The 25,007-nt window shown below is 49.9% G+C and overlaps 9 protein-coding genes across 9 annotated transcripts; 5 read left to right on the forward strand and 4 right to left on the reverse strand.

The window, feature by feature from the left end:
• Nucleotides 1-274: 274 nt before the first annotated feature.
• ASPWEDRAFT_51045 (uncharacterized protein) lies at nt 275-2,070 on the forward strand (the record flags this gene model as incomplete). Its single annotated transcript, XM_040837536.1, has 2 exons — nt 275-1,370; nt 1,424-2,070. 2 exons carry the CDS (start codon nt 275-277, stop codon nt 2,068-2,070), a joined length of 1,743 nt encoding a protein of 580 aa, XP_040688437.1.
• A 1,857-nt stretch (nt 2,071-3,927) lies between these two features.
• On the forward strand, nt 3,928-6,454 carry ASPWEDRAFT_739451 (putative protein kinase (Lkh1); the record flags this gene model as incomplete). The annotated part of the gene is made up of 6 exons (XM_040839414.1): nt 3,928-4,749; nt 4,806-4,884; nt 4,935-5,282; nt 5,337-5,799; nt 5,853-5,940; nt 5,993-6,454. 6 exons carry the CDS (start codon nt 3,928-3,930, stop codon nt 6,203-6,205), a joined length of 2,013 nt encoding a protein of 670 aa, XP_040688438.1. The 3' UTR covers nt 6,206-6,454.
• A 1,686-nt stretch (nt 6,455-8,140) lies between these two features.
• On the forward strand, nt 8,141-9,774 carry ASPWEDRAFT_27454 (amidase; the record flags this gene model as incomplete). Its single annotated transcript, XM_040833000.1, has 2 exons — nt 8,141-9,500; nt 9,572-9,774. 2 exons carry the CDS (start codon nt 8,141-8,143, stop codon nt 9,772-9,774), a joined length of 1,563 nt encoding a protein of 520 aa, XP_040688439.1.
• A 208-nt stretch (nt 9,775-9,982) lies between these two features.
• Nucleotides 9,983-11,237, reverse strand: ASPWEDRAFT_27455 (sideroflexin family transporter; the record flags this gene model as incomplete). Its single annotated transcript, XM_040833001.1, has 4 exons — nt 9,983-10,663; nt 10,721-10,815; nt 10,879-11,012; nt 11,134-11,237. 4 exons carry the CDS (start codon nt 11,235-11,237, stop codon nt 9,983-9,985), a joined length of 1,014 nt encoding a protein of 337 aa, XP_040688440.1.
• A 700-nt stretch (nt 11,238-11,937) lies between these two features.
• Nucleotides 11,938-14,286, reverse strand: ASPWEDRAFT_171600 (PHD finger domain protein; the record flags this gene model as incomplete). Its single annotated transcript, XM_040830809.1, has 2 exons — nt 11,938-12,121; nt 12,176-14,286. The coding sequence occupies 2 exons, from the start codon at nt 14,284-14,286 to the stop codon at nt 11,938-11,940; spliced, it is 2,295 nt and encodes a 764-aa protein (XP_040688441.1).
• Nucleotides 14,287-16,583: 2,297 nt separating this feature from the next.
• ASPWEDRAFT_39846 (DUF2293 domain-containing protein) lies at nt 16,584-18,221 on the forward strand. Its single transcript, XM_040835199.1, has 3 exons — nt 16,584-17,216; nt 17,349-17,471; nt 17,520-18,221. Exons 1-3 carry the CDS (start codon nt 16,941-16,943, stop codon nt 18,069-18,071), a joined length of 951 nt encoding a protein of 316 aa, XP_040688442.1. The 5' UTR covers nt 16,584-16,940; the 3' UTR covers nt 18,072-18,221.
• On the reverse strand, nt 18,126-19,377 carry ASPWEDRAFT_475978 (uncharacterized protein). Its single transcript, XM_040836985.1, has 3 exons — nt 19,105-19,377; nt 18,308-19,024; nt 18,126-18,242 (listed from the first exon to the last, which is right to left on the reverse strand). The coding sequence occupies exons 2-3, from the start codon at nt 18,903-18,905 to the stop codon at nt 18,181-18,183; spliced, it is 660 nt and encodes a 219-aa protein (XP_040688443.1). The 5' UTR covers nt 18,906-19,024; nt 19,105-19,377; the 3' UTR covers nt 18,126-18,180.
• A 1,331-nt stretch (nt 19,378-20,708) lies between these two features.
• Nucleotides 20,709-23,007, forward strand: ASPWEDRAFT_182910 (pseudouridine synthase PUS7). The gene is made up of 2 exons (XM_040831961.1): nt 20,709-20,951; nt 21,003-23,007. The coding sequence occupies exons 1-2, from the start codon at nt 20,746-20,748 to the stop codon at nt 22,984-22,986; spliced, it is 2,190 nt and encodes a 729-aa protein (XP_040688444.1). The 5' UTR covers nt 20,709-20,745; the 3' UTR covers nt 22,987-23,007.
• Nucleotides 23,008-23,082: 75 nt separating this feature from the next.
• Nucleotides 23,083-24,160, reverse strand: ASPWEDRAFT_476338 (uncharacterized protein). Its single transcript, XM_040836992.1, has one exon. It carries the CDS (start codon nt 24,048-24,050, stop codon nt 23,178-23,180), a length of 873 nt encoding a protein of 290 aa, XP_040688445.1. The 5' UTR covers nt 24,051-24,160; the 3' UTR covers nt 23,083-23,177.
• Nucleotides 24,161-25,007: the final 847 nt, after the last annotated feature.

The raw sequence follows: 25,007 nt of genomic DNA on the forward strand, positions 1-25,007 counted from the left end.
AAGCTCCCTGTCCATACGCGGTCAACATCATCGACCCCAGCTCATTCACTCGCCCACAGCTTCCCGCTCGAAAGCGTCCCCGGTGTGGATCACGGATCTATGTTTGACCAGAGGCCCTGAGATGGTTACAGTTGGTGGTGGTGGCGGTTCGAGCAATCCGCTCACTTCTTCGACCCACGCGCGGGTGTTCTCTCCCCATCTCGGCAGCCGTGACAGAATCTGATATCAACTTTCTCGTGCAAATTTTTCGTTGGACTCGTACACTTCGGTCATCATGGCGCAGACTCAACCACAGCAGTTTGCCTCGCAGCAATCTTTCTCTCCTCCCGTCTCCTCCCCGTCGCCCAGTGCAGCACCGTCTCCAGTGAACGGTGGCATTCCTCCTCAAAAACGACAACAATTCTCGCCTCTCCCGCAGTCGCAAACACAATCACCTTATGCTTCTCCGAGTTTTGGAACTCTGCAGCTGCCGCAGACTCAGTCGCCAACGATGAACGGGACAAATATGAACGGCATGGCTCCAACGACGCCAGCGCCTCCTCCCCCTCCAGGCGCAATGGGACCGCCCTCTCGCCCCGTGGAAAAGGCTACAGATGCTGCTGAGTTGACGGATGTTCTGGCATCCTCGGGTATTGATGTTAGGGAGGAGGAAGCTTTTCTTACCAGCAGTTACTCAGGGCCTGGTGTGCAGGCGCAACAGCCCCCTCGGCCTCAGCAGCCACCGCCGCCACAGCAACAGCATCATCTTCAACAACAGCAACCTCCACCAGCAAACCTCTCTTTTACGTCGCAGCCTTCTACTACTGGAACAATCTCCTCTGCCCCCAGCTTCAACGAGCCGTCGCAGTTGAAACCTCCAACTACTCAAGACTCATTCTATACTGAGCCGGCGTCGTCCCAGCCTCCTGCACCGTTCAAAGACCCGAACGAACCTACCCGCGAGGATACAGAAGCAGCTAGGCGCGCGCAATATCATTTGCAGGAACCATTTCTTTTGACAAAGGTGCTGGAACAGAAGTTGCAAAGGCGTGGTTTTGAGCTTGGTGTTCGCATACCTGCCGAAGGGCTATTCCATCCCGTTCCAGGCCGTCCTCAGCCGATCGAAGTTACCGGTCCTGATGGTTCATCTGTGGTACGAACGGGACAAACTATTTTGAATCAAGAAGGAGCTCCGTTGGTGGATATCCTTAATTTAATGTCGATTTCCTGCGAGGAACGCCTGAGAAACGTCATTGACTATTCTTCTACACTTGCCAGGAGCCGGCGTGCACACTCGCATGGGGCAGTGCCAGTTGAATGGAAGGACGTGGCATCATCTGCTGCTCCAACTAACGGACATGCAGAGACCCCTAAGGCAACCCCAATCAAGCGTATGTTGCAAATTGAACTACTAAATATATTGCAAATGCTGACAAAAATCCAGGATCCCACTCGGAAACCGAACAACAATCTAAGAGAACACTTCCTCAGAAATACCGCATGCTCATGGACAGAGATAACTCCTATGAAGAGATTCGTGCCGCAAAACGTGCTAAGCGTAGCGCAAATGCCATTCTAGGAGAAAGCGCAGGAAGCAGATCCGACTCTGTAGATATGCCAGGCTCTGGGGCATCCACGCCAATTGGCGAGAAGACTCCGAGCTTCGATAAGAAAGGAGTTACCAAGAAGGAAGCCAGGAAGATGCATGATGCAAAAGCAAGCGAAGCCCAGCAACACCAGCAATCCGTCGAGACTGCACGAATGGCCACCAATAGCATGCTTTCTGGGCGCATGTTTGGTACCAAGAAATCATACTCATGGCTTAACAGAGGCCCAGCCACTGGCAGTGGCTTTTCAACACCATCACGGGTGAATACGGCAACTCCAGCTGCAACTCCAGATAAACCTGGAAAATCCGGAGAACCAGCGGCTGCGCCCACCAGACGTCTTGGTGCCTGGCGCGAAGACAAAGAAAAAGGGTCTGGGATACAGGTCCGAGACATTTTGTTCATGCTCGAGCTCGATGGCAGAGGCTCGAGGCATATACAAAAGGCATACTCGAAAGATGTGAAAGAAGACCGACTGGACTGATTGAGCCCAGGCTACTTGTCCTATGATTCGTCTGCCCCCAATCATCAGAGCAGTGGCGGGCTCTTCATCATTCCGCGCTACAATTTCAAGTTCCGCACGGTTACTGCGCAGGACCGTGGTTTTAGGCGTTGCGGTGCATTTAAGCCTTTTACGTGGGTTGCGTTACAGATGCTTTTTTCATTGTGCATGCATTTTTACACGGGGGTTGGGGAAACACTGCATTCTTCTCTCTTGTTTTTTCATTATGTATCAGAAATTTTAATTACCGTGGAATCTAGAGGTTGTCTTATGAAGAGATCGCCTGGAGATACCCTATGTTATGTGGATGGAGAGACCCTCTCCTGACTGGATGTGAGATAAATCAGTTTGGGAGGCTTCATCAAGAAGCACGAGATATCCTCCCCTTGAGATGTGAATAGATATGATGAATAGCTAATTTGAAAATTTTCTCTGTTGGCTTAAATCGTGGATATTTCCATCCATCCTACGGTGGACATTTCCGCTTCGAGTTAGAGACTGGCCATTGCATCACGGCAACGCTTGTAGGCCAGGAACGAAGAAAAGGACATTTGGCAATGAGAAAAGAGCAAGGGGGAGTGGTGGAAATAACACAATTGACGATCAACCGACCAACAACCCCAGCAAGCAGCAATGCCAATCACCGCGCAGAATCAACCAGGATCTCCAATTCTGATCAGACGATGAGAATCAAAGCAGGAGATGATGTCAGTGAAAGCAGCCGAAAAGCGGAGGGGGTTTTTTCTACGCGCGACGGCGCCATCGCCCAATAGGGTTAGTGGGAACGCATGACATGCTGCGGACTACGGTGGGCGAAATGTGCCCATTGCGTTGTTCTCGCGATGTCGCCACAGGAGATGAAAAAAAGAAGGGGAAAAGAGCAGATAGTGAGGAGGGGGTGAGGTCTAATTGGCAACTGATAGTTGTTGCGATGGATTGAGTTGGTTCTTACAATTCCATGATAGACGGATAATAGCACACCAATGAGCAGGGCTTTGTCAGGAAATCCTGAGTGTGGCGTCCCAAGCCTAGACCTCATCTGACGCTATGTCGCCCCAGGGCTGGATGAGCCTTGCGATCTGAGGCACAGAAACAGAGTATAGAAGGTGTGCAAATGCTACAATCCATACTCGGTGAAGACAGTAAAATCACGGTGTAGTTGTGGTGATTTCATATTGTTTTTCATCGAGATTGACGGTTCCAGTGTGTGTTTTTGGCTGGATCGTAGGTTGTTCGTAGCCGAAACGAACCCTCCGCTTTGAGTGCACGAGCGAAGCGGCGAGGCGCCATCGCAAGTCCTCATTCCCCGTGTCTCTCTTACGCTGCCAGAGAAAGTCTTCCACCTCAACCAATCTCTGTCCGCTCTCCTTCGCCCTGTTTCTGGGTTGTTCACGGTCGACAGCTGGAACAGATGGTTTTCTTTCTCCTCAATGGTACTGTGACTCCTGCCTCTTTCTCTCTTGCTGAAAAGCAAATGAGACACACCTGAATTACTACGATTACGCTTCTTTCTCTCCCGACCGACCGCCTCGCCCGTCGTCATCCCCACGCATCCTCCTTGTCGAGACGACTCTTCCTTTTCAATCTTTTTTCTTCTCGTTCCTTTTTTTCACCTCTCAATTAGATTCTCTCCTTTTCCCTCGTCAGCGTCCCTTGCGAGACCACCGCGTGTCAGGCCTGGAATCTCGAGTCCCCTGTCCAAAGTAGATTGATTACTGGGACGGCCGGCCTGCGAACCGACACTGAACCTCTCTCCTCTTCTTCCTCCTCCCCTCCACAACCTGTCCGTATCCTCCAACATCCGCCGTTCATACGACCGGCTGGATTTCTCTGTTCATCATGTCTACGCCCTCCACGGCGACTGCGACGCATCCTTCGCATCACCACCAGCATTACGGATATCCCCATCACCAGGCGTACCAAGCAAACGCATCATATCCGACCACTACCGCCGCAAGCACCGCTCGTCTGGCCCCCTCGTATCCTTACGCCGTCAACCCACCGACTACTACACTCCCTTTTGCCCAGTCTCCTAAACTGGTTCCTGCGGCATCGACCCCCGTCACGATGCCTCCAAGTCAGAATGGACTTAGCACGGGCCCCTCGGGAGACAATAGCAGGAGGAAGAAGCCGGATTGGGGCGAGTTTTACAAGAATGGCATCCCCAAGGAGGTCATTGTCATTGATGACACCCCTCCCCCGGAGCAATCTCATGCCGCCTCTCGCAGTCTTGCGACTGCTTCCACGGTCCCGGCCGCAAATGGCAATATTGCTCCACAACCCGCGGGTAAGAGAAGACGGACTGGTATCGAGACGGCGTACGATCTAGGGTACTATGATCGTCCCTCGTATTCGATAAACCCGCAACAGTATGGGGAGGATTCGTCGGCGGCCTCGATATCGACAGACCGAACAACGTCGCTGCACACTACTGCCCCGACTTCTCTAGGCTCCCAGGGCAGCACCGGTGCCAATAATGGCATCTACTATGAGGATGCCAGCATCGGCCAGAAGCGAAAACGGGTGACTACCCGGAAGTCTGCTCGCGATGAGCAAAAGCGGCGAGAGTTGGAGACGGCGGGAGATGCTTTTCTGAGCTATGTTCCTCCTCCCAAGCCACCGATCAAGGCCAAGGATGTCCCTGTGCCTGTCATTCGTGATGTAAGTCATCCAGCATGCTCTTATCGACGTCTGGTTACTAATTTTTTTTTTTTTAGTATGGGAATAGGAACGAAAAATTTGACGACGATGATGGACATTATGTTGTGAACCCAGATACCCCATTGACAGAACGATGTATGTTATGCCCATAGACTGGATTAGCATGATGCTGACCTAGTTTGAAGACTCAATCATCAAGTTACTCGGGCAAGGAACATTTGGTAAGGTGGTCGAAGCGTACGACAAGCACCGAAAATCTCGCTGTGCGATCAAAATCATCCGCTCCATCCAGAAATACCGTGATGCATCAAGGATCGAGCTCCGTGTGCTGTCAACTTTGGCCTCCAATGACAAGCAAAATCGAAACAAATGCATTCACCTGCGGGACTGTTTCGACTATCGGAAACACATCTGCATCGTCACAGATTTACTGGGACAGAGTGTCTTTGATTTCTTGAAAGGAAACGGGTTTGTGCCTTTTCCCAGTAGCCAAATCCAAAATTTCGCCCGACAGCTCTTCACGAGTGTAGCCTGTGAGTTTTTTCCCCCCCTTCATTTTATGGCGAAGCTTGATGCTAATCCAATAGTCCTTCATGACCTCAACCTCATTCACACCGACTTGAAGCCCGAAAACATTCTCCTTGTGAATAACGCATATCAGACGTTTACGTACAACCGAACAATCCCCTCCTCATCACATGCAACGTCTCGGAATGCACGTCAAAGACGGGTCTTGCTCGATAGTGAGATCCGTTTGATTGACTTTGGCTCTGCAACCTTCGATGATGAATATCACTCGTCTGTTGTCTCAACCAGGCATTATCGGGCACCGGAAATCATCCTAAATCTTGGCTGGAGTTTCCCCTGCGATATCTGGAGTATCGGTTGCATTCTCGTGGAGTTCTTCACGGGCGATGCACTCTTTCAGACTCACGATAATCTGGAGCATTTGGCGATGATGGAGGCTGTCATCGGACAGCGTATCGATACCAGACTTGTCAGGCAAGTGATGCAAGGCGGACGGACTGGGAGTACGAATCAGTCAGCCAAGTAAGTTTTTATGGATCAATTCTCAAATTCGATTGATCTAACGGGCGATGCAGATACTTCAACCGAAACAAGCTGGATTATCCTAATGAGGAAACGACGCGGCCTTCTCGCAAGTATGTGAGAGCTATGAAACAGCTTTCAGTACGTAAAAACGTCGATATCTATCAGATTCAGACGCTAACATGATCTGCAGGAATTTATCCCAGTCAACACCACTTTTCACCGGTTATTCCTTGATCTTTTGCGGCAAATATTTGTCTACGATCCCAAGCAACGTATTACTGCGAAGCAAGCTTTAAAACACCCTTGGTTTAAGGAATCTCTGATCGACGACGGTACTGAAGCTTTGCGGATTGGGCAGCAATTGCGGCGCACGACCACTACCACCACCACTCAACGCCCATAGCCAACACACTCTTTGCGTCGAATACCTTCTCACGCCTAGCTGTTGCGGCCGTTTAGGCCTTTACGGTTTCTCCAGACTATGGAGCTAGCCTCCCTTTAGTTTTTGTATGGGTACATACACAGCGATGATGGATGGTTTCATTCTTTTTTCTTGGATAATACTTTTCAGGGATGATATGGCAGGCGTGCTGCCAATTGACGATGACTACGGGATCATTGCTTTGCAGGTCTGGGCCACGAGGGACATCGCCGGGAATATGGAGTTACGCGCCCTTTATGCTGGACAAGGAGTCAAGGATTTGGCAATCATTCGACGTGATGAGAAGCCCTTACCTGCGAAGCACTATGGGTAAAGGGAGATATGAAACAAGAGGAAAAATTCAGACAAAAAAAACACACCAAGGACCAAAACATGGCTTCATATATCACGGAGGACTTATTTGATATCTTTTTTCTTCTTTCTTACTTTCTTAATGGCTTGGCCTGGATCTAAGGGCTTATGGGGGTTTGTCTTTTTTACATTATCTTCTCAGCATTGTGGATGAGATCCATCATTCTGCTTTTATATCTTATTCTATCTTCGACGGGCGCTGGTGATATGATACAGGTTTATATTTTGCATAGGTTTTGTTTGTCTACTATTTATTCTGACTTTACCATTGGTAATTCGTGTGCTCCGGTACCTACGTCTCTTCGCTTCACTTTTTTTTTTGTTGCCTCTTTTCTTCTCTTCACTTCTTTCTCTTCGTTTCATTATTTAGCTACATGTGATTGCAAGGAGGGATGACTAGATTAGTCCCTCGATTATACCGACTTGATTTCTTCCATGACATGAAGCTGATCAGTATGAGGATACGGTGTGCTGTACATATATATCATTTGACAATACTAGCATTTGCATCGTCGATGATACTTCCATCATCGACTTTTGCCAAATTCGGACTTCAAGGCAACCAAGGTCAAAATTTAACCATCGTTTACGAGTAAGGCTTCGAATTCCATCACCATCACCATTCTTGCTATCTATTTAACCATTTGATTCAATTTAATTGGCCTCATCTACACCACACAGCTACACAATGGTCATCTCCGTCGCCTTCAGTATCCCCGTCAACCCACCAGGGACAATCTCCATCCTCAATCACGATGAGCCCTGAACAGCCCTCGTTGCCAAAGTGTGTCATCTAAAAGAATTTTTCTCTGTAATCGAGACATCACGGATTGTCCGCGAGTTTAACGACGATCTCACACGCAGTAAATCCCAAAGGAGAGCCAGACAAAGACGGGGAAGCCAATGAGGTGATTAAACATGTTGGAATATAAAGATACCAATCCCCTTTCTCTATCCTATCTATCGTGAAATTTGCTAATGCCTTTTCTAATATAATTAGACTGGTTTCCACGCCCCCGCTCGAGGCCAATCCATCTCCAACATCATCTCCGCCTCGTCTGGCGATCCCTCTCATCCCTATCTTACATTTGCATTGGAATGGCCCCTTCCAGAGGTCAAAGAGGCAGACGGTGAGCAGGCTAGGTACCCCTGTAGCTTGAAGCCAAATGCTCAGCTATGGGCGCATAGGTGCTGCCGCATACCATTGGAGTAGCTCGCGATGAAGGAGGGGGTGGTTATAACCTGCGTTATCTTGAAAGCTCAGGCCTCAAGTTCCTCGTGAATGGGGGCATGTGAAATCTCAAATATCAGTTATCTAATTCTTATGGCTGGCTGACTATCGCGAAATTATTGAAACCATCTCCAATTGGCGCCAAAGACTCCAACGACTAGCGTTGCCCCTCACCGGCGATTTCCACCTCATACTTACTCCAAATTCTCCAATTGCTGATAGATGAACCTGGGTATAAACCGGCATCTACCGCTGTATCTACCGTCCTTTTGTCATATTTAGAATATTCAACTTGGATGGGTATACAGTACATGATGCCCGGTCTATCCTCACCGATAGACAACCAAGCAGACATCCAAGAATTCACCATCGCCTCATTCCACCTCGCCCTCCGCAACCAAACAACCACCTGCACCGAGATCATCACAGCCTATCTCGCCCGCATCTCGGAGTACAATCACACCCTCAAAGCCCTGATAACAGTTAACAAAAACGCCCTCGACTACGCCCGCCAGAAAGACGCCGAAACAACCCACCTCGTGCAAAATGACCTCCCCTTCCCACCCCTCCACGCCATCCCCATCATCCTCAAAGATACCTACACCACAAAAGACATGCCCACGACTTCCGGTGTGAAAGCCCTCAAATCTCTCCAAACATCCACTGATGCAGTTGTCGTCTCCAAACTCCGCGCCGCAGGCGCAATCATCCTCGCAAAAGCTAACCTCCACGAGTTCTCCCTCGAGGGCGCAACCATCTCCTCGCTGGGCGGGCAAACGCGTAACCCGTACGACCTCACCCGCACGCCTGGCGGCTCCTCCGGCGGGACTGCCGCGGCGCTGGCGGCGAATTTCGGCCTGCTGGGTTGTGGTGGTGATACGGTGAACTCGCTGCGCTCGCCGGCGTCGGCGTGCTCGATTGTTGGATTTCGGCCGTCGAAGGGAGTCGTTTCGAAGGAGGGAGTGTTTCCTGTTTCTGAGACGCAGGATGTTGCTGGGCCCATGGGGAGAGTCGTGAGTGATGTGCGGACTTTGTTTGATGTCATGAGGGATGATGATATCAAAGTCCCTCCATCTCCATCAGAGATAAAGGGGAAACACCTCAGGATAGGAGTATTAACATCCTACTTTGGTGATTTCAACATCCCCGAGTCTGCAATGATAAATCAAACCATCCTGAACGCTTTACAAAAAGTCCAAACCTCCTCCTCCTCACCATCAAAATCAACCCTCACCCTCGAATTCATCCACCTCCCCCAATCCCAAACACCAACCTGGGACGTCCCAACCCTCCGCTCAAACCTCGACACCCAATCCTTCGAATTCCGCACCGTCCTCGACTCCTTCCTCCAATCCCCCTCTATTCAATACACCCCCCACACGAGCTTATCCTCCATCGCCAAAAGCGGCGACTACCACGAGGCAGCCCTAACCCCCGTCTTCCACCAGACGTTAACAGCGGAATTCACACCCTCAAGCCCCGAGTATCGCGCGAGACTGCAGCGAATCGGCGAATTGAAGGCGTCGGTCGCGGCGTGCTTTGAGGAGAATGCGCTCGATGCGCTGGTGTATCCGCATCAGAGACAGTTGGTTGTGGAGGTAGGGTCGATGGTTCAGCCGGGCAGGAATGGGATTTTGGCGGCGTTGACGGGGTGTCCTGCTATTTGTATTCCGGGTAGGTCTTTTGTTTCCCCCCCTTTCTTTTTGAGAAAAGCGGAGATGGATGAGTGCTGATTATCGTTATAGCTGGTTTTAGTTCGCCGTCCGAGTCCGCGCCGCTGGGTGTCCCGATTGGGTTGGAGTTGATGGGGAGACCGGGTGGTGATGATCGGTTGTTTGATATTGCCGAGATGTTCGAGTCGGTTATTCAGGGGAGAAGACAGCCGGAATTGCAGGGTCGACGGAGTCATGTTGGGCCTGCCGATATATATTTTGGTACGAAGTTATGAACTTGTGTTTTGAGCGACTATATATTTGCATTTGTTTTAAGCATTGCGTGATAATGAGTTTGAATTCAACAAGTCTATTATTTATAATGTAAATGCTATAGACAACCATCTATCTACTCTGTACTTGTAGATGCGTATATATCTGTCTATCAACTCCTTCCAGCCTAGACTGAATTGTATAACCCTCGAATGTAGCTTCCCTCAGAGCTTACATTCCCCGGTTGAACTCAACCTGTCCATCCTTTCCTCCCTTGCTCCAGAACTCCTCCTCCAAGGACTGCGCACTAATCGCCTGGCGCTGGGGGAAAGCACCCAGAGCAAGAGGAAGAGCAAACACAGATGTAGCCAAGATCAAACCCAGGTTGACAGGGGTCACCATGCGTGGTCGGGCCCTGAGCCATGCGGTCTTCTCCAACTTGACCAGGATCAAAGGCGGCACAACCATGACTGGGGTGGCGTTCAACACACGGCTGATGGCGGTCTCTCCGACCGCAAGGGTAGCGGCCTTCTTACTCTTGCCCAGACTCTCGATAGGTTCACCGGTTTCCTCACGCTTCTTCTTCTCCGCCTCAGAAAGGACGGGGTAAACGTCAATTCCTTGTCTGATCTCCTCACCACGCATCAAGAACACGTTCAAGGCACTGGCGCTAGACACGGCAGCGAATGGGATCAGACGGCCCATAATAAGCTTGGTGTTGGGTGAAATGTTCTTAAGTCGGGGAACCAAAGCGTTGAGACCAAGCGCCACCGAACACGAAGCCGACACGGCCATCATGTATGACTTGCCAATTTGGGATAACGAAAGAGGTGTGGATTTGTTTGCGTTTGCGTTGTTGACCGCCACGTTAAGCGATTGGTTACCGATCTGCCAGAGAAGAGTACCGGTGGTCTAATGCAAGTCAGATCGTATTGTCCATTGCGCACCAGTTCATCATTTATTCCATACCTTCAGTCCCGGTGTAAGCATACCAGCCGTGACGACCAAGTTAGACAAAACGTAGCACGACATGCGGAACGGGAGGAAAACAGGTTCGCCGGTGTCTATCGAGCGTAAAAACCGTAAGTTACATCATTATCTAAGAACTGAGGTAAAAGATAACATACCCGGATGCAATGTAGAGTCAACCACCTTCTTGGCATGCCACAAGTCAGGCGACATGGTAGGAATATGGTTCTGCTTGTAGGAGGAAATCAGGCTCTTTGCCTGCTCCAAACCCGAGGACGAAACGAGCAACGTCCTAAACGAAAGCATCAGATTTGCACATAGAAAAAAGCAAACAGTCCACTCAAGCCATGTAAAATCTTTCAAAGACAGATTGAGCGACTGAAGGCCGTTTCGAGGGAATTGTGACTGCTTACCTTGGGTCGGAGATGTCTGCCGCATGGCGAACACGCCCCCAGTAGGTGCTCAAGTCATATTGCGACGCGGGAATATCCCGATTGCCAGGGAGAGAGGCAGACATTATCAAGGCCAGACAAGGAAAGAAAGAAAGGCCAAAAAGAGAGACTGGGGGAGAAAGGAAAGGGGAACAAAACGCGTGGGGTTGAGTCAAAGAAAAAAGAAGCAAAATCGCAGGCGAAAAGAAGGAAAGATTCGCTATCGGAGGCGGTGAGCTGATAAGGATACCATCAGCCAATGGGACAAAGTAAATTTGCTCACCGCCCAGTGGGTCTCAAAAGACAGCCGGTCGGATTCCGGCCCGGGGTTAACCGGTATAATTTGACTAAGAGAAGTAGAAGAAGTTGGGGTACCCCTGGTAGAGAAGAATAAATCTATCATGTTTCCTGGTATAAGGGTATTGCTAGATACAGTAGTACATAGGTATCACCGGGAGGCCAATTCACCTCGAAAGAACTAATAAAAAAACAATTAGGGCAATGACATAGGACAACCATCATTGGTTATGATGCATGAAACATAAATCCTCTGTAGAGGTTGGGAAAAAAATGTGTGCCTCAATGGACAAAAAGGGGTATGTCTAACGGTCATGGTCGAAGGTAATGTAGACAAAGGAAAATAGAAACATCTGCATTGCTGCAGTACAGTGTATTCAACAAGGGCGTCCGATTTAATAGTATCAGACTTCGCTGACTATATCAAGGGGAATCACACAAAGAAAAAGAAATGAATGCAGGTCAAGTCAGGTGCAGTGTGCGGCCGTATCATCGGAATCGGTAGGACTTATGTGCCAAGGGCGAGGTTGGTGCATGGCTGGCACCCCCCATGGGCCGAGCTCGCTGTCTTCTTGTAGGCGTTTGCGCACAGAACATACAAATGTAGAAGGATGGCAGGTGTGACCGCTCTAGTCCGACACATTTGGTGTGTAGCCAATGGTTGCATGATTCACTGGTCTTGAGTCAGCTGGGGCACCAGGGCGCAATAGGCGAACGCCAAACTTACCATTGAATCATCAGGTGGCCTCCATTGTCCATAGAGTTGCAAACGCATCTTGTCCCATTGCTCGGGTTGCTATATCGTTCGGTAGCAGGAGTCGCCAGATCGGGATCAGTCATGGTAGTAGGGGAGGTGTTGGGTTCTCTGGACTTGATGTCGAGTTCTGCACCAAACCGAGGAGGAGACGAGCGGAGGTGCGCAAGAGAGCGGGAGGGGTGGTTGAACCGGGGCCCGTAACCGATTGTGTGAGGTTGTCTTCGACTCCTCTGGCGAAGGACTTGACGGAGTGCATGCTGGGCATCACCCGTGTCTTCTTCAGGGTCAGGAAGAGCTGCAGCGGAAACAGACCTGGCGCTGCCGTGGCTAAAGTCAGAATTGACCACCATCGACGAATGCCTTGTAGGTGTCCTTCGCCAGTCTTCTGTAGTCGAGTACTGTGGGCGTCTGGATCGAGATGAACCTGCCCAAGGAGATGCCCGACCCGAGTGAGACGAAGCAATTGATGTGTAAGAGCCTTTGGAAACAGGCCGAGAACCGGAGTCACTCCGAGCAAGCATTGGTCTGCCGGCTTCTGAAAAGACCATGGACGGGTGACGACTAGGGATAGTCGGGTATTCAGAGAATTCTGCAGCAGAGTCATACTCGCTGTCCGCTGCAGTAGAGTCTTCAAGATCAACTGCGCTAATTGGATCCGTCAACCCGGTCGAGGGCTCGGGGACAGATTGCATTTCCGCCTTTGCTCTGCCATCCTTGCCGATCTTCAAGACCACCGATTGAGAGCGGGTGGGCAGGCCAGTGGCAACCGAGTTGGCGCGGGAAAGCGAAGGGCGTAGGCTTTTGACAGGGGAGGACCGACCCTTGGATGGGCTTTTTCTGATCCCAGTGGCAGAAGCCATCATTCCCGAGGAGGGCTGAAGGGGTAATGGACGGTGTGAAGACCCGATGGCACTTTGAGTTAAACTCCGTGTCAGACCCGGCCGTAAACGTCGAGGCGTGAGGTCATCTTCATCGTCGTCATCAAATGCCGGAAGATGCTGATTTACACATTGTGATCTGCGTATTTCCTCTCGTTTGGACTCTTCTGTTTGATGATGATAGGGTTGTCTGGTTGGTCTAGAGAATAGCCTCTTATTAGGGCTTGGCTGAATACCCCCAAATCGTCGGGCGGGAGAGCTTAGAAACAAGGCTGGGTCCTCTGCCTTGGGAACGGGAATACGAGGGGAGGTTGAGAATGGAGCAGGGAACAAGGCCGTATCAGCTGGACCGGCTGAGCTGAGGCCAAACCCGTTGTTGTTAAACTCTGGCAGATCCAAAGTCCCTTCGATTGAAGGTAATTGTGGGATATGAGGATCAGGCATGGGGTTGTGATGGGTGCCGAAGACATCGGCCGTACTGGAATCGAACAAGTTCATATTGCCACCCGACATGGAAAGATTATTTCCATGCTGCTCAGGGTCTTGGTCCCAAAACAATTTCTGCTGAGGAAAGAAAGGGGAAGCTGTCGGATCTGCCGATGCCAGCTGGAATAGGTCCGGGGACGACGGGAGATTGCCAAACAGTTGGGGTGAAGCACCCATCAACCGACTTGGTGTCTCCAGATGTCCACCCGCGCCCGGGCTTGATATCCTTCTCGCCGTGTCATTGACATTATCTAACCCTGTTACCTTCCTCCTCGAAGCGCTGCTGGGTGGCGGGGTCTGCATTGAGGCGGCGGACTTTGCAGAATCCACAGTCCGGAGACCTTCCTCGCCCAGGTCACCATAAGGTTTCGACGGACGGATGCGTCTGGCAGTATCTGTCTGGTCCGATGCCCTTGCACTCCTCAAATTGGCCGAGCCCGTGATAGCATTTCGATCGGGTGCGGTGTCTGGCAGTCTCAGGGGGTTGGAGGGAGTGTTCAAGCCGAATCTTTGCGGCGTTCGGAGAAACTCTGGGCTCGAGGCATAGGGGTCGGAAGTGTCCCAGGTGACTCGAGGGTCGTAAAAGCTCGATTCGAGTTTCGGAGTCTGGAAGGCACCATCACCGAATACTGTGGTCGGAGGAGTCCTCGTAGGGGTCTGAGGTTCACCGTTTGGATAGCTGAAGCTAAACATGAAAGAAGGCTCCGTCAGCATCATCTTGCACCCTGCAACGAAGCTCATTGAGCCCCGCAAATTTTTGGCAAAAAAATCTCCAGAAGTAATTGGCACAGCAGATAAAGTTGAAAATTATCAAGCTGATAGCAATTGTAATAAGAAACAGCCCCGCTTGTAAGGTGAGGGCAGTACGGATATGGAGTAGTAAATACTAGCAACATACCTGTGGACGGGGTGATCCCAACTCATGTCAGCAACAGAATGATCCCAGCAACAACCATTCAAGTGAAACTGCCAGGCAACCTAGTTGGAGGCTGTCCAGATATTTCGGAGGGCTGAAGAATGTCGGAGGAGGAGAGGGGCTCGATAGGGATCGATGTTTCCGGCGAATGTGTGGCCCAGTAAGGTCATTGAAGCCAAGCAAGTAGGCAGCCAGGCGGGAGAGAGGTTACAGCGAAAGGACAGGACCCACGACCTAACACATAATCCTTTTTTTTTTAACCTTTTTGTAATTTCGACACTGTAGACGAAGGATATACGACCACAGGAAGAAAAAGGACGAGGATGGGGAGGAAGGGGAAAGATCGAGGGATCGAAAGGGTCGACGACGAGGCAATTCGAGGGTTGGTTGGAGCTGCCGTCGAACAAAGGGAGACAGAGCAACGGAGGAATGCGTTCACCTAGGGTCGCCTGTCTTTAGGTAGGAGGAGAAAGAAAAAGAAGGTTGAATAAGAATAATGAATGATCGTGATGAAAGTTAATTCAAAGCTGGAAAAAAGAAGAGACCAGAGATTGAGGAAGAGGGGGAGATTTTTTTTTTTGACGGTGTTTTCCTTTTGCTCTGTTTGTAATAATGTAATGACACTTTTTTTTTTTTTTCTTCCGCAGAAGATCCACTGTTGAAAAACTTCTTTTTTTTCCGTAAACGATATCCGGATCTGCTGGAGTAATATGAAATAATAAAAATCACCAAATCAGCCCGATCGTCCTCCACTTGGTGATGTCTTGTGCTGGTGGAGCACAACTAACTTTAGGAACCCGGATATGAGAGTTTCTCTATCCAGAGTATAGAGTGGATTCATCATCAATACGAAATGCTACCTCGAAAGAGAAGGGCTATGGGGAGAAATTGAGGTTTCACAGCTGGGCACTACAGCCAATGAAGCCCAGATGTGAACAAAGCCGTGATAATATCACCTGGACGATGTCTAGTTGGACCACATTTCGATATTCCATGGACCCAGCGACAGGGAACGGCGGTTCTTTTCCCGTGGATCGTCTTGCCTCATCTCCTCGAACATATCAACTGAAGCATTCGCTAAGCTACGGGATAGAGTCAAATAGCCAAGGAGAGTGAGACTGTCCTACTAGATAGACTACTCCTGATGGTTCATGTCTCGAGCTTGTCCTGATAATGGGGTTGTCTATCGATGGTAAGGCAAGACAGCAATGACTTCGGGAAAGGATTCACATCCCAGGAAATCAACAACTCCTTACAAAACGCCGATCCAGGCTGGATTGGGAACAAAGACGAGATTGAGCCTTGCTCTGGGGCCTAGAGCCACGGCGAGAGTTCAAATTTGGCGCCAATCGGGACATTTAATCAGTTAATGCCACTCGCAACATTGCATAGCAACGATGACGACATAGATGGGGACAGGATCGATGCATCCAGCGAACATCCAGCAACCATCACATCAGAGCTGATATCAGACGATATGATGCCGATTCTCCGTTCTCTCCGTACTATTAAAAGCTCGCGTACAGTACTTTGGCCAGCGAGGCTGAGAATAATTCACGATGATCGGAAGAGACCAATCTAGACTTGTCTCGGGCTTATTGGCCAAAGGCTGAAAGGGGATCACCGCTCGGATCTGAAGGGGGAAACTCCTCCGCCGCTTATGATTGTCCTCAATTGCTGGGGATACGGTGTCATACAGTAGTCTAGCTGTTCTGGTCGAGTTAGTCGTACTGACCCCTGAAGACGACAGCTCAGCAGAATAAAGCCATTGGGCAATGCACGCCAACATCGGGACCTGCATCGCCCATGTACGAAGATAGGGGCGGAAGAACATCGCCGCGACTACACCCCTGACATGGTTCTTGCAGCGTGGACATGTCAAATCGTGAAGGTGTAACTTGGAGCCATTTGTAATACATACAGCCAATATAAGCAAGGAGAACGAGACACCGATCTATCGTCAAGGGATGCTCGATATCGTTTCTTTCTTGGTCGCCTCGTGCAGCTGTCGTATTCTCCCCGCATTTTAGTTGCCAACTGGCCGGAATTGGGGCCTGAGATTTAAGGCAGCCTCAGCCACGGCACCAGCCACAACCCCGCCATTTTGAATCGCCGATCAAATGTTAAGATCCATGTTGAGTCAACATTCAAGCTTCAACAACAGTCTCAACGAGAGAATATCTTGCATTTCCCCAGTCAAGATGCATACTTGAACATCACCAGATCTGTTACTGCCATCATGGATGCAATGTTCCTACCCTTCTTTCCCCTTAGTAATGGAACTATCGATCTTTTATCCCTTTCCAATGTCGGTGTGCAGTGGATGATTCACTCCTCAAGCTCTAAAGTACTCATCTAGGTGTTCTCTGTACAATCGGAAGCTTTACCATCCTCCTATTGTCCTTCTTTCGAAAAAGAAAAGCACACAGAAACATCTCTGAGCTTCACCCGCATAATGACTCCCACTCGAAAGAAACCCGCCCGCAAAAGGGCCTCCAAGAAACACGCCGGTCGGAGAAAGAATGGCGTGAAAAAGACAGTCCCCAGGTCGCCCCAGTCCATCCTCACACAGTCGCGCAGAAGCAGTATCTGCAAAGCTCGGATCCGGGACGATCTGCTGGCGGTTGCTGGTAGCAACAAAGGGCAGCCACTGTCCAAAAGCGGTAGACCGGCTTGGAAGTACTCGAAATTCGTCATGATTCCGGCTTCGAATGATGAGCCTTTTGAAGAGGTAGGTGTTGTTTGTTTGGGCAATAAAGTTTGTTCTGCTGGTCTACTGTCTTGTCCCTTGCTTGGATCTATTCTTCGGAGACATACACGGCTGGCCCGAATAGGAACACCATTGCTAACAGGCGATACTCAGAACTGCTTTGAACGAGATCCTATTCCTGAAGACTATGTGTTTGTCCCTAAAGGCAATGTCTACGTCACCCGTCATTGTCGAAGCAAGACCAAAGAATCCCAGCGGGTAGTTTATCTTGTTTACGTGAGTACGCACCCCACCACCAACTTACCATCATCTAACCCATCACAGCATAGCTCAGGCAAACGCACTCTTGGGATCCGTGTTCCTTCAGAAATCCACTCGGACGTCCTCCAATCCGCCGCTGCGACAGCCGACTCCCGCGCCAACGCTGTCAAAGTCCGCGATGAGAGGGACCACACTCGGTATCGACAACTTCTGCACACCCAATTCCCGTTGATGCCAGCCGACTCGCTGGAGATTGTTCTCGACCATGCATTCCTCAAAGGATCCGGACGGGTAGGACGCACCACGATGAAATCAGACGAACGCAAGGCTGCCTTGGCCGTGGAGGCCCATATCCGACACGTACATACCCCATATGAGAGCCTTCTCGATGATGGAATGGACAGAAACGAAGCACGAAAAGCTGTTTGGGGGACTGTCAAAGCTATCAAGACTGCCTGGGAGGGTGGAGGTAGCCAGACGATGGATCTTCTCACTCTGGGCAGCCGGATGGATGTTGATTCTGATACTCCGGAGGTAGTTGATCTCGAGTCCCCAGAAGAGTCCCCGGAGGTCATCGAACTTGATTCCGCAGAGGAAGATGAACTTGAGATTTGATACTTTGCATGCACGCAATCAACTTGTGCGCCATACGCATACGCCAGGATTAGATGGCATATATTATGATTAGACTTACGATGGTTATGATCAACTCAGAGAATATATATTAGACATGAATCAACGCTTCACTGCATTCTCTTCCAGAAAGTACTATATAACCAGCAAATACTATAAAACCAATTAGCCCAAACTCCAACATCACACCCCATCAACCCACTCAATAGAAAACGTACCCATCCTAAACGGAATTCCAACAAAAAACCCATCCGTAATAGCCTCCATCAAAAACCCCAGCCACAACTCCACAGAGCCGTAGATAATCTCCCGATTCTCGTGTGTTTCTCTCGTCTCGATTCGCAGCATGCGACTGCCGTCGTCGTTATCGATGTTGAGAGCGGGGTTTTCGAAGCGCCCGGCTTGTATTCGTGCCTGGAGTGAGTATCTGGCTAGGTTAAAGACTTCCCAATCTAGAGCTGCGTGGGGGAGGGTGTTTATCTTGACTAGGATGGTGAAGGGTTCGAATTCATCGGAGTCGGAGTCAGAATCCGATGTGGACGAGGGGGTGTCAATATCCATCCTGTCAGTCGCTGCAGAACCAGAACTAAAGATAGTACTGACACTATACATATCCAAGTCCGAGTCTGAGTCCGAGTCATCGTAAATGACCAACTTCGAGCCCAAATCGTAGACAATATCATAATCACCATCGCTAGTATCCATTTCGATCCACTCACCATCCTCACCTGTAGGCGATTTGAAAGCGACATGCTTCGCAAAGTCGTTGACTGGTGTATTGTTAACATTCAAGACTCGGTCAGGCGAAGTGCACATTTCAATCCACTCATATTCCTCTTCTTCTGCTTGTCGCTGCTGCTGTTGTATTCGTTTTGCATGTTCTTGGTTGCTGGGAGGGGGCTGGAAGGCGGCTTGATCAGCCCAGAATTGGATGTCTGTATCCATTGAGAAGGTCGTTTCGTTAGATTTGTTGGTAGTGGTAGTTGAAGGGTTGTTTGTGTGAAAGGGTAGGTACCTGTATTCAATTACTTCTGATAGAAGATGAAAGGTGGTGAGGGGGATTTGGTTGCAGGAGAAGCTGTATTTATGTCCTGGACTGAGACTTTTTGGTGCAATTGAAAGTCAAGGACAAAGGCAATGTTGGACAAAGACGACAATCCGTGTTGTCTGCAGGGCAATGAATGGCATTATGTCTGAGTGTAGGTACCCATTCTTTATCGTCGTAGCTTTGAGATACCCTAAGATTCTGCCCTATAACCTGTTGTGGTAGCTTTCTAACTGTAATAGGAAAGCGTTCCTGAAAACGGACCAGTGGGTCGCACTAATCGGGATAAACTCATTACACCATCCCTAGATAGGTAGAGATCGCCATCGTTCTGGGTTTAGCGCAATCTTTAAATGTGTTGATATTTTCTTGATCATTTGGTCAATTACTCTCTGATCACACTTTAGGTACCAGAATCTGGCTGAATTTGGCTGGTTATCGTGTTTACAAAGTGTCTGATATGCAAGCTCAAGTATGACAAAGACAGTCTTAGCGTCTGCCCCTGATCCTAGTTCTTTGTTGTTCTTTGTTCACATCATCCGTATGACATCTGCACTGTCTCACCAGGTCAGCATCTCAAGGCTGACATCACTACCAAGTATAGTATCTTCCAACTGGAAGTAACCTCACAGATAGGATTCCACCCCATGTCATAGGCAACAACACCAATGGAGTTCGGCGCTATCACTTCTCCCTGGACATGACAATTACGCGAATAGACTGAGTCGGATAGGGATCACAATCGATTTAATGTGATATTATTTTGCATAGTATAAAAGAGTAGGCCCAGGTTTCTGGCAATCCGACAGCGCATCGCATTCAACGTCGAAGTGCTCTCGTGATGTCTGGATGTTCTGGAAAACGTCGATAGGAAGAAGGATGGGACCTAGGTAGCCTGCAATTATTTATTAGATAGCTATTCTGACTATCTATTTGGAAATGACATACTGGTTTTCAAGACAACTGTGTTGCCGGCTGCTTGGGAAATGCCTTGAAGGACAACCCAGTGTTCGTTGAATTCGTTCTTGAACTTCTCGGACAAGACATCTTGATGGGGAACTTGATAATTTCGGAACTTGAATTTATCCCGACATATTTGTAAAACATTATTCCATCTGGGAATCCATAGTTGTCCATCGTTAAAGTAGTTGTCGTGGGACGGAGGAGAAGAGCAGTTGTGTGTGAATTGGAGGTGACATATTTGAAGCCACCACATTCCGCCTACTTGGATTATCACCACTAAATACTATGTTAGCAGCCATTATATGTACAAACTTGTTCCTATCTCAGATGCCAATTAAAAGCCAATTGATGCTATACTGGTGTTCTATCGACCTATGAAAAGGTATTTCCAGACTAAGTGGCAGGTGTATACAGACCGAGAAGAAAAAGTAAATATATAGACAGGCCCTACGATACTAAATTTGCTCTTACCACGTCAGTATTCCTCAATTATGGTTGATGGTTTATATCATCACTGCGTATACTCAATCAGGGCTAGCCCTAATACCGGATTCGGCCAGGAAAAGTCCGTCCCCGGCGGAGATCGTCGACGTCTCCAAGCCAAACATCGACTTTACTCCAACTCCATCATCCCAACGACCCGACAACATGGAAGGAGAAATCGTTGAATCGCCTCGCAAGAGGATCAAGACCGACACTGCTCCGTCGACTGAAGATGCAGTGCTCCCCTCCGGTGTCGCGGTCGCGGCTCCCGCTCCCAGCGCTGATTCTCAAGCGCTCAAGGAGATCGAGGTCGGAATTACCGAGTTTGTGAGCGCGGAGAATGAGGGATACGCCGCTATTTTGAAGAAGAGGTATTTGCTTGAAAGTGTGCATTTAATTGCCCTTCGCTAATGGATAATCAGGTATACAGACTTCCTCGTCAACGAGATCCTGCCGTCTGGTCAAGTCCTTCACCTCCGCAGCGGCGCACCCCCGAAACCTACCCAGGAACAGAACAAGGATGAGCAAGCAGCCGAGCCTACTGTGGAGGCTCCATCGTCTGAGCCCGCTGCCGAACAAGACGCGACCAAGGAAAATGCGACCGAGGAATTCAAACTTTCGGATTCGGACAAGGCGTTGCTGGAGTCGTATTTCAGCGCGGAAATCGCCGAGAAAATTATCCAGCTGCACAGTCGTGTTTCCACGTCGTCTGCCAGACCGGGTGATCTGGGAAAGGTCAATGGCGGTACCATTACTGACCGTGACCTGCGAACCAACATTCACCAAGCCATTCGCCGTATTTTTAACTCGCAGCTTGAATCTTCTACGGATAGTGAGGGTGTGATGACCATCGCGGCTGCCCCGAACCGTAACAAACGCAATGGAAAGGGTGGTGGCCGTGGAAACAAGCCAGACCGACGACCCAACTGGGAGGAATTGGGTGGCCCGTACTTGCATTTCACCATCTACAAGGAGAACAAGGACACCATGGAGATCATCTCCTACCTTGCGCGCCAGCTCAAGGTGCACCCCAAGAGCATCCAGTTCGCCGGTACCAAGGACCGTCGCGGAGTCACGGTGCAGAGAGCCTGCGTTCACAAATTGCAGGCCGAGCGACTGGCAAAAATCAACGCGACACTGCGCAACGCTACCCTCGGCGACTTTGAATACTGCCGACAGGGTCTCGAGCTGGGTGACCTGGAAGGAAATGAATTCGTGATTACTCTGCGCGATTGTGACATTCCTGGTGTTGACTTGGCGGACCGTGAGAACGTCGTCGCTAAGACAAAGACTATCGTGGACACGTCTCTGCGAAATCTCCGTGAGCGCGGTTACTTCAACTACTATGGCCTTCAGCGCTTTGGAACCTTTTCCACACGTACAGACATGGTCGGTGTGAAGATGCTGCAAGGCGACTTCGAGGGCGCCTGCAATGCGATCCTTGATTTCAGTCCTCATGTTCTCGCGGCTGCCCAGGAAGGAGAAAACTCCACTGCCATGATCAGTGCCGATGACAGGGCTCGTGCTGAGGCAATTAACATTTTCAAAATCGGGCAGAATGTCGCCAATGCCCTCGAAAAAATGCCCCGGAAATTCTCCGCGGAATCCAACTTGATCCGTCACCTTGGCCGTGCGAAAAAGGACCACCTCGGAGCTCTGCAGACCATCCCACGCAACTTGCGATTGATGTATGTCCACGCATACCAGTCCCGAGTGTGGAACTTCGCCGTCGGAGAGCGCTGGCGACTCTACGGCGACAAGGTGGTAGAGGGTGACTTGGTCATTGTCCACGAACACCGCGATAAGGAGGGCACAGCCGACGGCGCAGACACATCAAACGCCACCATCGACGCAGACGGCGAAGTCATCATCAGACCCCAGGTTGAAGACAGCTCCTGCGCAGTCGACGACGCCTTCACCCGCGCTCGCGCCCTCACAGCCGCCGAAGCCGCCAGCGGCAAATACTCCATCTTCGACATCGTCCTCCCCCTCCCCGGCTTCGACATCATCTACCCGCCCAACCAAATGACCGATTTCTACAAGACCTTCATGGGCGAAAACGGCGGTATCGACCCCTTCGACATGCGCCGCAAATGGAAGGATATCAGTCTGAGCGGTAGCTACCGCAAGGTGCTCAGTCGCATGGGTCCGGATTACTCTTTTGACGTGAAGTTGTACTCCCAGGACGATGAGCAGTTTGTGCGGACTGATTTGGATATTCTGCGTCGGGGCGAGGCTGAGGCTGAGGCCGAGGCTGAGACCGGTGCTGATGCTGCGTCCGGCGATAAGGTCGCTATTATCCTCAAGTTCCAGCTTGGTTCTAGCCAGTATGCTACCATGGCTTTGAGAGAGTTGATGAAGGGTAAGGTCAAGGCGTTCCAGCCGGACTTTGGTGGTGGACGGTAAACAACTTGTAGATGGACTGTTTATATAAAAGTTTTGTATTGTACATATGAAGTGAAAAATACTGTCCTATTATGCTCGATGATGTACGGAGTACTGCGTAGATGGTAGATTCAATGCCATTAGTGCAAACTATAAGTTCAGATATTAAAACTAAGAAAGCTTAATTCAAAGTATACAATGCTATGTACAATCTACCGACGTATACCATTATGCGTGTCCGGTCCACGGTCATCATCATTGAAAGACGATACGGAAGAAACGTCATCCATTTCGTCCTGCGTCTGCCTGTGCTGTCGCCCACCACTCACACCCGAGATCTGAGATATCGCATCGTCATGGGGATCGGCGAAAGGCGACTGCGGCCGCTGCAAATTGTGCGATGTTTCATTCGAAGCGACATTTCTTTCCGTGAGGGCCGTGCGGCTGTTTTCGGCTTCATGTTCCGGCATGGTGGTTACAGCAAGACCGGCTTGCGCGTGGTAAGGGTTAGAGTCGAGAGGCTGGCTTCTGGGCCTGGAGGTTTGGTCGGGGACTATGTCCATTTGGTAATTCTGTGATATGGCTTGTCCGGGGAGGGGTCCTTCAAAGGGCATATCGTGAGTTGGTGATCGTGCAGTGCTCCATCTGGGTTCTTCTTGAGGGACAAAAGCTGCTTCGGGGGCTCGGCTCGGCTCGACATTGGCGGCTTGGAGGGCATTTCTTTGTCGGCGATTGCGCCATCTCATGAGGAGGAAGATTACTAGGAGTATTATCGCAGCTCCGACAACAGCAACGGGGACAGCTATCGCGATCTTAGTTTTGGTGGCCATGCCTCCGGATCCTGAACTCGCTGGATCGGTCGACGGTGACGATGTTGGTGAAGCGAAAGCATCGTCAGACTCATAGCTGGTCAGAGTGGTTGATGCTATAGCTGGTGTGGAAATGGAAGTTGATGATGTTTCTGCTGAGTCTCCGGGTTGCACCGAAGTGGATTGACTCGATCCATCTGGGTGCTGGACACCATACCCATGATCATCGGTATATGAGGTTATATCGGACACCTCGTTTTCCGAATCGAAGGCCATGAGATGTCAGGTTTGCAGACAAAGTAGTAACCAGAAAATTTCACCAGTTCAATAAGGGCAAGGATGTGGGAAGACGAGATAATGGATCGCCAGACAGGTGTATAGAGTAAGAAGTGTGGTCGCTCGGCGCTAACTTGACTCTCAAGGATCAAAGGATCAAACAGACGAAATTCTTATTATCAGCAGAGTAAGCCTGTCATAATATTCCCCGTAGTTTTGATGGTTCATAAGGTAAGATTAACAGGTATGATGCTAGAGGTCAGAGGGACGGATTTTCGAGCCTCTGATCATCGGCCACAAAATTTTTGCAGCAAAGCAGCCCCCCAAAAAAAAGCGACAAAGGAAATCACCACTATAAAGCAAAACGAAAAACCACAAAGACCGGACGACGAAGACAAGGCTGAAAGGCGGCGCAGCAGCTTCTAGCGGTTACTTACTATAGCTGCTTGACGGAGGAGGATCAAGAGCCAATCAGCAGGCCGCGGGACCAAATACGAAGCGCCGTCCATCTCTGATTCGCAACGCGCATGCAACCAGGGTGGTTGTGGCAACGTGAATGTGCAGAGTGGGGTTGAAAAAGATAAACAGTGTCGCACCATGATTATGCCTGTCAAACTGGACATTTTTGCTGGATAGACTGTGCGGTTAAGCGCCAGACTGGAGTACGGAGGCGGTGATCCTGTCAGTACGAATAGTAGGTATGGAAGGATATTGAAACAGCCAGTCAGCGGCAAAGTGAAAATTTTTTTTTTCTAAAGACGGGAGAATAGGTATCTAGTCAGTTAAGGGATTGTTGGTCGTCTGATCGTCATTATAGCCTGGTGCAAGTGGTGGTGAGAATGGAAATTCGTCCAACAGCCTTGGGGCTCTGGGGCATTGCGTGGCCTAAGAAATGGGGGCCAAATGCAACGAGAGAGACCGTCATGTGTTAGTGTTGCAATGCAAGGGGATCACCAT

The sequence above is a fragment of the Aspergillus wentii genome (assembly GCF_001890725.1).
Source record: "Aspergillus wentii DTO 134E9 unplaced genomic scaffold ASPWEscaffold_4, whole genome shotgun sequence".
Lineage (NCBI taxonomy): Eukaryota > Fungi > Ascomycota > Eurotiomycetes > Eurotiales > Aspergillaceae > Aspergillus > Aspergillus wentii.